The sequence below is a fragment of the Toxotes jaculatrix genome, chromosome 19 (assembly GCF_017976425.1).
Source record: "Toxotes jaculatrix isolate fToxJac2 chromosome 19, fToxJac2.pri, whole genome shotgun sequence".
Lineage (NCBI taxonomy): Eukaryota > Metazoa > Chordata > Actinopteri > Toxotidae > Toxotes > Toxotes jaculatrix.
The window spans coordinates 13,260,707-13,275,033 of NC_054412.1; the positions used below are offsets into that span (position 1 = coordinate 13,260,707).

Genomic DNA, 14,327 nt, shown 5'->3' on the forward strand with positions numbered 1-14,327 from the left:
TTAAATAGATTATCTATAAATAGCTGGCATTACCTGTCTTGATAAGAGGACAGACAACTGTATCAGCTCTTCATAAATCTAAAGCAGTACACAATCCAGGCCTTTGAGTGACCCTGTGTCATGCACAAGCCTCCATCCCATTATGTCGTGGCCTTTCATGTCCATCCACCCCTCGAGCCTGCTGCTATAGTACCTCAGGGCTGCTCTCACCACAAGCCACCAAAGGCTTTTACTGACAGAGCTGCCTGTAATCTAATCTTGTGCGCTACTGCGCTGTTTTGATTAGTGGACTAATCAAATACTCACCTGTCTATTTGTCTTCGCTGTCAAACTAACAAACTAACAGATACTTCAAGCCACAAACTAAAATCTTAATCTGAGTTGGAAACATTTGTGAAGTTTTTGTTTTCACTTCTCGTGTTTCAGCTTTTTCAGATCACAGATTATGAAGTAAATCTAGACAAAAAAGGATTTTAGTCTGGGTATAGGTGGAGGGAAGCACGGTATATGCAACCTCCGTACTGCAGCACTGAAGGTGGAGGCTGTGTTTTTTTCAGCTAGATGTAAACATTCCTTTATGGGTCAGGAGCTTGAGGCCGGGTTACTGGGGCAGGTCAGTACCATCTAAAAGTAGATCCTACAGAGTAAGACAGCCCTTGCGAGATGACATGGGCAAAACATGTTTATTTTAGCTAAATAGGTCTCACATTCTCAGAGTAGGCTTGTCTGAATCACTGGATGCACCATGGATTTTTTTGATTTACTGTTGAATTCAACATGATATCCATATTGAAATAAGCCTGTTCCATGCTCTAAAGTGTTGAAGTTGTGTGCTGCTGTTTAATTATCTTGCTTTAGACTTGACCTTGAGTGTGGCTGGGGTTTTATTTTGGCATGTGCTGACCACTTATTTCCTGTGTGTGGGTTTCTTACTGACACCTAGTGTTAATTAATGAGACAACCACAAGGGCAGTGCAGGGCAAGGTTGTAGAGCGCTGGATAACAGCAGCATGTAGTGAATCAGTATAATCTGCATTCACACGCACATTTGAAAACATGAGTAGTCAAAACAAAGTGATCAGATATTGAAAAGAAACCAGGACCAGACCCATGTAGCAGTTTTGCACTCTTGACTGTGATTTCGCATCACAATCTTTGGGGGAAAAAAAGGAAAAGTGTTCTGTAGAGGGACTTCCTCATTCCTCATAAAGAGATAGGAAGATTTCCAATCTGTTTCCTGATTCTCCACTTATGACATCAATTCATGAGTTTTCCCATTTCCTCCTCCGGAATAAATAGTGCTGATTAGTTTGTGTGTCTGCGCTCTCACTTGTTTTGAGGTTGTTTCCTGAAAGCCAGAGTCATCTGCGCGAGCGAGTGCAGACCGAAGAAAGCAATGCGTGAGAAAAACAGTTGGCCCTCGCCGGCATGTTCTGCATTTTTTAATCATGGAGGAAACAGGAACTGATGTCACTGGGTCACAAACAGGATGCTGTGATTATAACACAATGAAAATGCCTGGCCATGCTATGGAGACCCAGAGGCCAAAGAGCAGAGCCCTAGCATGTGTTTGCCACTATGATCAAGTGTTGTGAATGAGGGTGTGTGGCTGCTTTAGGTGTCAGTATGATGATGGTGGGAAGAAACTCCTAAGTTCTATCAGGCTGGGTCAGGTAACAGGTGATTAATCATTGTGATAACATGTATGTTTTTCCTGAACAGGGCCGGAAGTTTTTTTCTTCTACAAACACACACACACAAGCCTTTGGATGAGGATGCCTAGGTCAACAGGCTAACAGGATGTGTGTGAGGGAAAAGCCATCCAGATTCTTTGCCGAGTGTTGATTGCTGCTGATTAGGGGGTGTTGACTGTTGCGGGATTTCTGTTAATTGGAGGCAGGAGAGGTTTTGATAATGTGGATGATATGTTGCCTAGACAACAAAAATGGATTTTCAGACATACTGGAAACGCTTTTAAGACAAGTCCATGGGCCATATCTCCTCTGCATTGCAGAATGGTGGTATATTAGGAGCAAACTGCATGGAACAGCAGTTTTTTCCGAAAAGACATGAAGGGCAAAGGGCAGTAAGATTGACCAGATTGCTCTGACAAGTCAACTTTTCTAAAATAGAGATCTTTTTATTTATGTGGATTCATAGCAGATCCACTGGCTCCCATCTGGTTTCCCCTCCCCTCCCCTGACAGCCCAAGTGCCAGGCTTTCTCCCTAGCTTTGTTTGCAGGAGTGGGTGGTACAGAACTGGGCATTGAAATATTGCTAGTAACCCTGAAGGGAAGGCAGGCAGTTGGGGAGCCTGTAAGTGCTCGAGTGTGTTGTTTTTATGGGAGGAGGTCTGTGCACTCTGTATGTCATGCACACGAGGCGAGAGGCCTGGCATATGCTGCTGTTTTTATGGCACTACAGATTCACTCTGTGCTCCCCCAACGACATCTGTTTGATTGGTTGTGTGTGTGTGTTCGTGTGTGTGCGCAGGCGCGTGTGCAAGCATTATAAGGGGTGGGGGGTGTGGGGTGTGGGGGGCGTTCCCCTTTGCCCTGTGCCTGGCTTTGTTTCGCCATTTCCAGCTTGAGGGGGTGGTATCCGTGGAAACGGATTTGAATTTCAAGCCAATTTAGGGCCAGAGAGAGGACGAGGGGTGGGTGAGTGGAGTGGGAGCCAAAGGCGTTTCCAGGAATTACTCGAGGTAGTGATGCTACAGTCAGCGAGCTTTATGTCTACCTAATGTCCAAAACATTACATATGATGTTGTGTAAATGTAGGAAAGCAGCTGGATTTCATATTCACAAACCTGTTCTCAATTTCAGAGGTCTAAGCTGTGCAATCTACATTCCCCTTAAATTAAACCACGAGCAAAAAGAAATACAAGACACATTTGATCATCATTTGTACTCAATTTCTTTCATTATTTAAAAACACCTCAAAAATAATTTCCTTTTCTATTTACTGACATCAAATTAAAAACAGTTTCCAAGGAAGTTTTATTCTTCAGAAGTTTGGTCCTTATAAATATGCATTATATACAAAATAATATTATAAAACATATAAAGAGCAGTGTGTCATATTTAAATTAAACTCTGGAAATAATCATTTTAAAAAATTACATTATTGGTTCTGTATTTTTGAAATTTATTATAGGCAGGCAGTGGCGTGACAGTCCCTTCTCTTTGATTTTCTCAGTTGGGTTGCATAAAAACAATTTTCTATGCACACTTTTCCTTTCTCTTGGATCTTGCTGGCACAGCACTGACCATTGCGCTCCTGTGGTTTTCTCTTCAAATCGCTGTTGATTAAAAAGTATTTTTGCCCCCCATTTGTTTTTATTTTTCCTTTTTCTTTTTTTTTTTTGTAGTGCAAATGATCCAAGAACAGACAAGGGCACAAATTTAGCATTCAAACCCCCTCTTTTAAGGCTTCTAGTGAATTTGGGCTGCATACAATCTTCACCACTGCATGGAAAAATTCCAACCAGTCATTTTCACGTGATTGACAGTTGAAGATTAGTTTCAGACATTCATAACTCTCAGTGTTTATGAGGTTGGATTTTGACGGTGGGTGAGTTCACTCGTCTCGACCCTGAGTCTTGCATAGCAGGCGAAGCTGGCAGGAGTGAGTGTGGGGGAGTGGGTGGGGGTGTTTGGAGGGGTCACATCTTAGGCACCTTTTGTTACTGATTGGTTGGCTGTCAGAGTCATGATTATCACACAAGGCCGGGTCAGATACGAAGGGCAATGATCCACCTGCGCCTCTTTTTTTTTTTTTTTCTTTTTTTTTTTTACTGTCCAAAGATGGCTGAGATTATAAATTAATATTTTACCGATGCTCTGTCAGTCTTCACACCTTGTGTCCTCAGTCTTTTCGCCAGTCCGTTTAACCTTTGTCATACAACTAAGAGAGGTCCTTCACTGTACATGTTTTGCATACAAACACTCGGTCAACAGAAAGTTTCTCAGTTCTTTCAGTTCTTCTTTTTGCAGAGCAGAAGTTTCTGCCCTCTCCAGTTCTCAAGTGTTCCAGAGCAGCAGTGGACATCTAAAACAATCTCCAGTCTTTTCTCAGCATTTGTAAACAATCCAGAATATTGTATTCTGCCTTGATTGTGTCTTTTTCCTCATCCCCCTTGCTTTCAGACCCCACACAGTTTATACCTGTGGGGAGAAGAGAGGGAAAAACTTTAAAATACAATAAAATAGAATAAGATAATAATCCTGCATTTTTTTATACAGTGCTTTTTGAAGTGTTACAGCTCACATGCTTCAGTATCACCATTATATTTTGCTTGGAAATTAACATCTTACAAAAATTCCTCTAAATGCCACAACAGTAAAACATAGCACCTTGGAGACCAAGCAGAGCCAAACATGTGTGAGGAATCAGTATAAGGTCTGACTTTAGGGTCACATGGCCAAGATAAAGAATAGCCAACATAATTTACAGAAACCAATAATGCAGTTATTAGGGCTCTCCCCAGCTTAGATCCAAATACCACACCGCAGGCATTCTAGAAATAGCATCATCCCCCATCATAAATGTTGGTGCAGTAGTGAGGGATAGTGCACTTGGGATGAAATCATGCATTTCAAATGGGGGATCAACGGAAATGCTGATGAAGATGTTTTTTTTTTTTGGCTTACCTCAGTTGCTATGACGCATTCTCTCCTTTCCTCTGCTATAACAAATACCGACTGGTACATGGAGTCTCTTGAGGAACATATTGTTGATATCCTACACTCTGGCTTTTCACTGCAAACACAAATCACACTTTGTGTTAACACAAACTAGAAGCACATGGGAGTGCTATGCATTAGATATACAAATATACAGTGAGGCAGCAAAGAGGACAGCGGCAGTTTGCAGCAAAGCAGTTGTCAAACATAGCAACATATATAAACTCAACATGGATGAAGAACAATCTATGCTTTTCAGTGTTTGAAAAACACAATGCTTGGGTTCAAACGACTGAACTGTGGTGTGGTGAGTGAGAGCTCTCATTAACAGTGATTTCCATTCAGCAGGGTGCCATATATCCACTACTGTATAAACACAATATATAAAGGAGACCTATAGAAATTTCCTAGCACTAAAACAAACATTTTTGCTGTCGCAGAGAAGATCAGTATTACTGTGTATTAGTAAAAGCTGGGGATTAAATTTGCATGATCTGAAGTACAGTAAAATATAGTGTAAAAATGATTCCTCTTACCTGTACATTCTACTCAAGGGCATTTTATCTTCTAAACACTTCTCATAAATAAGACTTTTATCCTCTTGTGACTTTTCATCCTTGAACTCCTTTGATTTAGAGTTGTAAGAGTCCAAGTGATAGTTTTTATGGATAAAGTTTGATTTCTCTGAATCACAGTCCACCTCCAGGCCGATTTTCTGGTTGGTGTTTTTCAGCTGGGACGCTGGGATCAAGTTATCCCTCTGAAAATTAGACAGGTTGTTCATAGTCTCTGTGTCTCCTCTCTCCTGTTGGGCCTGCCTGTGGATGTGCCTCAGAGCCAGGCCCACCATACACAACAGCACTAGCAGTGCCACCAGCCCCAGAGCCAGAGAAACCGCTGCCCACTGGAAGCCATCTTGAATCTCTCCGCTGGTCACTGGAGAGGTGACGGCGGCGAAGAACTCGCAATGAGGCCCGGTGAAGCCAGAGGGGCAGATGCAGGAAGTGGGAGGCTTGCCTGGCCCGCCACCCCCAGTGCAAAGACCCCCGTTGAGGCAAGGGCGAAGGGAGCACTCATCCAGGACTTTGTCGCAGTTTCGTTCACCATAACCTGAAGGACAGGCGCAGATGTAGTCGTTGATTCGGTCTTGGCAGGTGCCTCCGTTGAGGCAGGGGTTACCGGCACACTCATTGATGTTGATTTCGCAACGCTGGCCGGTAAATCCTGCGCGGCAGCTGCACATACGCATGCCACCGCGGATCAGACACAGACCCCCTACAGAAGAGTAGGTGGACAGTTAGTATCAACAAGTTCAGTTTTTCTAAGTGAGTCAGAAAAGCTTTTACTTTTAGCATCCTCAGTGACACAGATGTTGCAACATCAAGGCAAAATCAGAAGGGACATGATCTGCATAAACCTTCCCATGAGTCCCCTTCAGTTCACACATCCCCATCAAATCCACAGTGTGACCGCAGCACTTTGTATGTGTATTGTGCACTTCCACGTGTATTGTTCTCCCAACACAGAACAATCCCAGAGCCCTCCGTGTTTACAAGAGGACAGAAATCGAGCTACGCTGGAAATTTGTCCCCTTTCATCAACAACCACAGCGAGCTGTGGTGACATTTACAAGCTGCTGGTCTGAGCTGCTGAGTGTTTATATGGAGGACAATAGACACCAAGTTCCCACCAATTCCTGTTGTTCCACACTGCTTCCAGTTGCAGGAATGTGAAGGGGGGAGAAAGAGTGAGGGGAAGTTCAGAAAGGGGGGGTAAAGAGGGGAGGAAGACCGTACCATTAGCGCAGGGAAGCGACGTGCACTTGTCCACTCTCTTCTCGCAGTTGAGTCCAGTGTAGCCCCGGGGACACTCGCACATGTAGCTGCGGCCATTGTCCTTCTCCCAGCATTTGCCACTGTGGAAGCAGGGGGAGTCGGCACATGTCAGCAGGCTGTGTTCACAGTGGGAGCCCTCGAAACCCTGGGGACATGTGCACATGTAGCCACTTTCCAAATTCTGAGGAAATGGAAAGACAGAGGAAAAGTTAGTAAGCCAGTTAAAAATAAAAATCTGTGAATGCAAGAATGTAAATATCTATGACTCCAAATATTTTATTCACTCACTGTGCATATCCCTCCATTCCTGCAGGGGTTGCTGTCACACTCCTGCATCTCCAGCTCACAGTTGACCCCTGTGAAGCCTGGCAGGCATGTACACGTATAGCTTCCCTGGCCTGTGTTCATACAGGTGGCGCCATTCACACAAGGACGGTGATGGGTGCAGAAGTTTAGGTCTGGGGGAGAGAAGAGTGTATGTTTACATGGAGCCTGCAGGGGATTTAAAAAGAAAAAAAACCTATCTTCCCCGGATGTGTATAAAGCTATGAATGGAACACTTCAGAGCAAACCTAATTTACTAATGCTTTCAAGTTAATACAAATGAAAACAGTGCACTAAGTAATATGAGAGGATCTTTTAAAAAGGAACAACAGCAGTGGTCCAAGTCGTCTGGTGTACCTTGGTCACATAATAGGCCTCCCCAGCCCTCCTGACAGTTACACTGCCACGGCAGCTGGCAGGTACCGTGCTTACAGGCTGGGTACTTCTTACACTCGTCACAGAATGTGCCTTGCCAGCCTTCTCTGCATCTGCAAAATGAGAAAGTATGTTCCTTGATTAATCACTTACTCATTTTGTTGCTCTTGTAAAAACATATCTAAATTTGGCACTTAAAACTGGTCATTTTCATTTCTATTACACATGCGATCAGTCAACTTGGATTAAATGAGAGCAGACAACTATGCTTTATAGGCCTGTCATGGATTAGCTGGCTATTACATTAAGTCATTAATCACATAACACGACATTAACAGCTTCACCACAGTTGGATACAATCATTAAACTCTCATATAAATCCATCACTGAATTCAAAGAGTGCTACTCGTGGGACTTAATATCGTTATATCTTACAGTGGTTAAGCTTTTATCAGAAAGAATACCATGTGTGGAGTTTTACAGTGAAAAACTGTTTTGTGGAAAGCCATGTGAATAATAATATCAGCGCTGAATACGTTATAAGAAACAACAGAATAAACAGAGGCCAATGTTGGGCGTCAAACTATCGAGGAGGTACGCAAAGATTTTTGGCAGGAAGCCCACAGTCACAGCTTTTTAAAAATTTTTTAGGTTTCCCATGAATATCCATTTCTCAGCACAATGCACTGCAATCTTGTTGAACTGTGAGATTTTGGGACTTAAGATGTACTTTTAAGGTTCCAACATTTTCTGCTGAGTGAGCAGAGACATGGGAGCAGCTTTACGGTGTTGGGTATCTAAAGGGTTTAACCTCAATTTGGGTCAGTTTTAGTGGTGGGAATGGTGGATTTGTGTCTAAAAAGAGGGCAAAATAGGATTCAGGAGGACTTTCTCACAGCGAGTGGGTGAGTGAGTGTGAGTGTGTGTGTGTGTGTGTGTGTGTGTGTGTGTGTGTGTGTGTGTGTGTGTGTGTGTATTATCTTTGCTGCTGAGTGAGTGATTGAAAAAGGCTAGTGACAAGAAGGGAACATGGGAAGCAGTGAAGTCAATGAGTGACGCAGGGAGAGCCGAGAGCAGTCCCGGACTGGGGTTTTGTTGATTTAGTGAACTTCAACCCTGTTTAATGAATGATATGGACGTAAGAATAGCTGATGTGAATCTTCAAACGATGGAATATCCTGCTCTGATTGGTTATATATAAACATGCTGTGTGAGAGAAATGAAAATGGAGTTTAGAGACACACAACCAAGTTTTTCCACATGGATGTAACCCACACTATTCCCATATGTGTTTCTTCCTACACAACGGCCAACACCTCTTTCAATATTTCATTATTATTAATACTTACACACACTCGCCAGGTCTGGAGCAGTTTCCATTACTCTCGCTGCAGCCCTCCAGACAGATAGCTAAAGCAAAAAACAAAACAAAACACAAACACACATAAGTCTGCTGCTGTTTTTGTTAGTGCCCACCTGGCTGTAACATAACTATGCCCTGTGTTAGTGTGTATCAAATAATGAATGGTAAAGAACATTTTCACAACTTTTTCAAACACATTGGCCTAATCATATTAAAGGCTGCTGAAAAGACATAGTATATGTCTTTTTTTTTTTTTTCTTTTTTTTTAAGAGTCTTTAAAATAACACTGTTGGAGCCCCTCGCTCTCTATTACAACAACCAAGGCCACAAAGCCCTCATTTTCTTGAAATAGCAAACCGTGGGCCTGCGTGATGACGTACGCGAGCCCTCAATCTGTCTCGACTTTCCTCAGAAGCCATTGGCCGTTCATCATTTGATCTAAACCTGTCCGCCACACCCCCGGATGAAATCGGTTGAGGGTTTGTTTGTCCTGTTTTAAGTGTACCGGTCTTGCATGACACTGATTCGCAGGGCAGCATATCAGGCGACTGACGGTAAGCGGCCGGTTTAGTCCAGAACAGATGCTTGCTCTCAATAGCAGACAGCTGTCACTATTGTTGTTTGTGGTCTGCCAGAACCATATTTGCAGCTGCTACTACCGCGCGCCCAACAATGGAAGGGACTAAACATCGGTGGCGCGTGGCTGATAATAATGCAGCGATTAACCTTGGCGCGTGCAGTCGCCTGTGCTGCTCCTATCAATGCCTGCGCCCCCCCCCCCCCTCGCCCTCTCCCCTCCGCCTGCGGATTATGTTACCGGGCACGCGCGGTACTGTACTTTCTGAAGGTACAAAAACACGTTTTTTTTAAAAAAAATAGAAACACAACTTTTCCATGTGACTTTGTTTTAACGCCAGGTAAATGCACACCTGTGTGTATCATCATTTAGGCCTTAACAACTGTGTTTATTGGCCCTTTGTTTCCAATTTAATTAGCAGTGTTTTGACTACTGTTACTGTGTTTATCTAACATTTAAAATGTGGGGTTTCTGCAGTAGTGTGCTTGAACTTTCCAAAATGTATACTAGGCCCAAATGACAAGGCTTGTTTAAATTGATGTATGGGAGTGTGAGAGAGAAGGGAAATTATAGTGTCTGAAAGATGCCCAATCTATCTTTCTCATGTATATTTTCTGTAGTCACCGACGATTGATGTGTCTGTAATCGCAACACGTGAGCCCATCTGGTTAGAATTTGGCGCCACAGTCAAAATAGTACATGCCAATTTCTCTTTCACCACCGAGTGACACGGATGACAGATCCGCTGTCACCCATGTGGCCACATATCCAGCACATGGTAACTATTACTCTCACGGTGCCTCCTTCCAATCTACTCTTTGATTAATTTGTTTTGGTGAAAAGGGCCCTTGGTTATTGTGGAGCCAAATGGCATCGGGCCTCCTCATAGGCCCATTCAGAGCCGTCCAAAACATGGGAGTGTTGGTCTATGATTTAGCCAAGTGGGTTTGCACAAGTATAATGTGCCTGTTGTCATGCTAAGCCATCTGTCCCTCAACCCATATTCAATGAGTGTTCACAAACCCGCAAGCAATTACACATCAGAATTATATGATAACAAATTATATATGGCAAATATCTCTGAAAAATGCATCCTACACCAAAATTGCCTATCAGAGTTGCCAGATATCATTACATCATGTCTTGTTATAGTGCTCATCATCTTGTGGCATTGATGATGATGAGCTGTGTGTTACACATCTAGCATTAACTGCTGATATCTGTAACTTGCATGCTCACAGATCTTTTCTCTTTTTAGGGACAAACCATAATGAAGGTTAAAGGTCACACACCATGAAGAGACAGGATCGTCAGGCCCCTGCATAAGTAACAGCTCTTTAAAGGTAAGGATTCGCCACCAAATCCTACAAAGGATTCTTAATGTATTAAGTTCCAAAGCTAGGCCAAAACAGGTTCCATTATTTATAACTCATTTGCAAACATCTGAATGATCCCAACGTATTCAAAAATACACAGACTCGGGCTCAGAACGACACTACAAACTACAAAACTCCAGTGTCAACAGACAGAAATGCTAAAAGAGAGGAAGACCAGACTGCTGATAAACAGTAAATTAGATAGATGTGAATAGTAGAGGATATTTTTTGGATTGCTTACGTTCTTCGCAGTATTTCCCCTTCCAGCCAGGCAGACAGGATAACTGTCCATCTCGGGTACAGGTGTAGTGGCCAAATCGGTCGTCCCTTGGCGTGCATTTTTTGGAACAACTTTCTCCGTAGTAACTTTCATTGCAGATGAACCGGTAAGAATACCTTAGCTCTGTCTGCTTTCCAGTCTGGGTATCCTGTGACCAGTCATTCCCTACACCCAGCTGTCTTTGGGTGGCAAAAAAGCTAATCAAAAAGTCTGGGTTGGTGGTATCTGAAAGAGGTAAAAAAAAACAAGGAGGGGGAATCAGAATTAATGTAGGATAGCCTATCTAAGCTTGCAACCTGATAATATCCTGGAATTATTATGGTTTTATGTCAAGAACTGCATCATAAATGGCTGCGGGTTCAAAAGTCATCCACTTTCGCTTTAATAATCTGCCCAGTACCAAGCTGCATCCCTTATCAAATCCCATACAGCTTAGATGAAAGATAAACTCAGGTTGAAATTTCCTCTTTCTTTCCGTCAGCAAAAACATTCCCAGGCCCAGTCCCCTCTTCCAAAGGGCGGAACAGAGTAAGGTGTAAAATACAGGAAGATGTAGTCAGGGGTTTTTGGCAGGCACTGTGTATTCTCACCAAAGCCCACAGCTCTTTCCCACGCCAAAAATAAACCAGAGGAAGTTCAATTGTATTGGGTATAAGAATGAAAAAGGTGTTCTGAAGTTCATAACAAAGGAGTGAATAGGCGTGAAAATGTGTGAAATTATGAACAATTAACAAGAGGTGGAGAGGGGCATGTTGGATGACTAAGCTACATTTAATACTTTGATTCTTTTGTGCATGTGTTTGTGCAAAAAATGGTAAACTAGTTGGAGAGCCTCCTGTGTTAAATGTACAGACAGAGCTCCCTCCTGTGGTAAAAAAATGCTGCACTTACCTACAGGTAGATTTCCATAAGGTGAATGCCAGGCTTCAATTATTAATGAAAATGACCCCTAAGGAGAAAACACAAGTAGATAATTAATATCCAAATTGCTTTTTCCCCTCAGGTTCAGGAATAAAGGAGAAAAGCTCACATCTTTTCTCTTATTTGGTAGACTGCTGATTGTTTAAAATAGCTATTTCAATTAAACTAAAGGCTGCATGAAGACGTGTTACAATGATCAATGCATGACCCTCTGGATTTTAAAATGAACGACGTCGTTGCAGTCCAATCTGTTTGTCTACAGAGTATTACCTAATGATATGGATTAGATGAGCTGACCAATAACCGGTGCGCTCCCAAAATGCATAGCAGTTCCCTGAAAACAACATAACAGAATAGCGCTCGCAGGAAGAAAACAAATGAAGTGGATGCACTGCTCCACGCTCTTACCGGCCATCCAAAGTTGAACGGTATTTGAATCGGTCTAGGTAAAGTGCCACTGTCCTTTGCGCTGAAAGAGTTTGTCCCCAGCACTGGTGTCATTGTACTTCCAAAGATGCAGTCACCTGGTGAGACCACAGCCTGATAGTTCTTCAAGCAAATTCTAAAATAAGTCCTGCAGCTGGGTTTGCATGCGTTCCCGTTTGCCAGCAAACCTTTGTGATTTTTAAATTCGTGAAGATCGAGCTCAAAAACACCGGATCCAAATACCTAAAAGAGAAGGAAATATAATTTAAGAAAACGTCGGCAACATTTAGATCATTTCTTTTTGGAAAAAAAGAGAAAAAAAAACACTAAAACAACTGGCTCTCCATCTGTTTTCGGCGAGGTCTGAGGACCACCGGGGTGGATGTATTATCCTCCTTCATACCTGTGTTATCAACGTGGTGCTGAATGCGATGGTAAAGGTGAACCAGGCTGCCATCCTTCTCGCTTCTCCAGGGCAGCCGCGTCACCAGCCAATAAAGCAGCAAGCAAAACCTCCCTATTCCAAAGTATTTACACCGAGGTAAACAAATGAAAAAAAAAACTCTAAAACAAATATAAATCCTTCTTCACTCCCAGGGAGTTCTCCCGTAGCTCCTTGTTGCTGTGCGTCAAAAGTGTCCAGAGAGCTTCAAATCTCCAAGTTATCCAAAGGTGAGGGAAGACTAATATCCACAGCCGTGCTTCTGTCTGTCAGCAGGCGTCCTCTCCTCGCATGGTACTGTACTCCACAATGGTCACTCCGCTGCGTGTGCGCGGCTCAGGGCTTGTTTTGGTGCTGAACTTGGTGCGTCAGTGCGCCACGGATGTTCATCACTCGTCTTATTACTAGTGAATGAACCGTACTGTGTCTCCTCCCAGATATATAAACTTGCACTGCGCTGCTCATTACATAAACTGTCAGTCACGGCACTGACACCGCCCACTTTACATATTCAACCCCCTTCTCTTCCAACCCAACAACAATTATCCAGATTTAATACCCACTGGCACTGCGCTGACTGACCACCATGGATACTGGGCGATTATTAACAAGCCCAAACATCTGTTGACTTATTTTTAGCGCACAATACGCCGGACACACACATTTGCAGAATATGGACAGTGAGTAAGGACAATGAAGGGGAGCCGAAACTTCGAGAACAGAAAGGAAAAATTCAATCACTGTCTTACTCCATGCACCCTTTTGCCCTTGGTTCCACTCAATTGCACGTCTAATTAGCCCGTACTACAGCTTTGGAGCCGTGCGCACTATTTCCTCTCAGACAGCTCTCTCTCGGCGCGGTCATAAGTGTCGCTCCCTCGGGCTGTGTCACAAATAATGATAGTAGAAATGCGATTAAAGGAAAAAAAAATCTTTCCAGTATTTGTTATTTTTTTCCCGTTGAAATTCATTTTTTTACTCTTTACTCTTTTTTTTTAGAAGCAAACGAATCCTATAGCATACCAAAGAAAATATCTCAATGGAATAACATCCTAAATTTACCCCAATGAATGTATTTTTTCTTTAGTGTAGAATTCTGCTCAGCACCAATAAAAAACATTGCCTGCTGTTGACTTTTACGCACGGATACAGTGGCCTACACTGTGTCCAAACTCACATTCTTTTTTTTTTTCCTTTTCCCAAGATGTTATTTTGGGTGTGTTTCATCTTGTTGGTGGCGTGTGCCCCTTCATGCCCACCCATGCGTTTTACGGTTTAGTGGCAGCGTGCCTCCTATTGTTGCGGCGCGTGTCCCTCTCTCGCCCTCATGCGGGTGTAAAATGTGCGGGACGGGAGACATAACTATTCAGCTGTATGCAAATGAGCTCGCTCGCTCTCTCTCCCTCTCTTTTTCTCTCTCTCTCTCTCTCTCACACACAGACTCACATACACACACACACACATCACCTGCATCCGTAAAATTGGTTTATTCTTCCTCGTGGCCTTTAACAGCTAATAGGAATGACACGGGGCTCGCGCGCAGCGAGGTCCTCAGGATTGAGATAAAAGATTTAATTTGATGGCCTGAAATTGGCAGTGGTGATGCGCGCGACTAATAAACGGACGATTTCTTCCTCCCTGAACCAGTTGGCCACGACAAAAAATAACTTTACACACTCTTTGATGTTGAAGGACGCTATTAGTGCTGCTGAAATACATATA

General features: G+C 43.1%; 1 protein-coding gene across 1 annotated transcript; it reads right to left on the minus strand.

Moving 5' to 3' along the window:
- Nucleotides 1-3,299: 3,299 nt before the first annotated feature.
- Nucleotides 3,300-12,998, minus strand: dll4 (delta-like 4 (Drosophila)). Its single transcript, XM_041064939.1, has 11 exons — nt 12,567-12,998; nt 12,146-12,406; nt 11,708-11,765; nt 10,778-11,041; nt 8,570-8,630; nt 7,203-7,333; nt 6,810-6,979; nt 6,483-6,702; nt 5,223-5,961; nt 4,654-4,762; nt 3,300-4,167 (listed from the first exon to the last, which is right to left on the minus strand). The coding sequence occupies exons 1-11, from the start codon at nt 12,618-12,620 to the stop codon at nt 4,162-4,164; spliced, it is 2,073 nt and encodes a 690-aa protein (XP_040920873.1). The 5' UTR covers nt 12,621-12,998; the 3' UTR covers nt 3,300-4,161.
- Nucleotides 12,999-14,327: the final 1,329 nt, after the last annotated feature.

What these genes read in the sequence shown, in the direction of transcription:
- dll4 (XM_041064939.1), bottom strand. Translation starts at nt 12,620, where the DNA reads ATGGCAGCCTGGTTCACCTTTACCATCGCATTCAGCACCACGTTGATA. An exon ending in TTATGGAAATCTACCTGTAG is followed by an intron (nt 11,042 to 11,707) that starts GTAAGTGCAGCA and finishes TACCTCTTTCAG; the next exon opens with ATACCACCAACCCAGACTTT. An exon ending in AGGCCTATTATGTGACCAAG is followed by an intron (nt 6,980 to 7,202) that starts GTACACCAGACG and finishes TCTCTCCCCCAG; the next exon opens with ACCTAAACTTCTGCACCCAT.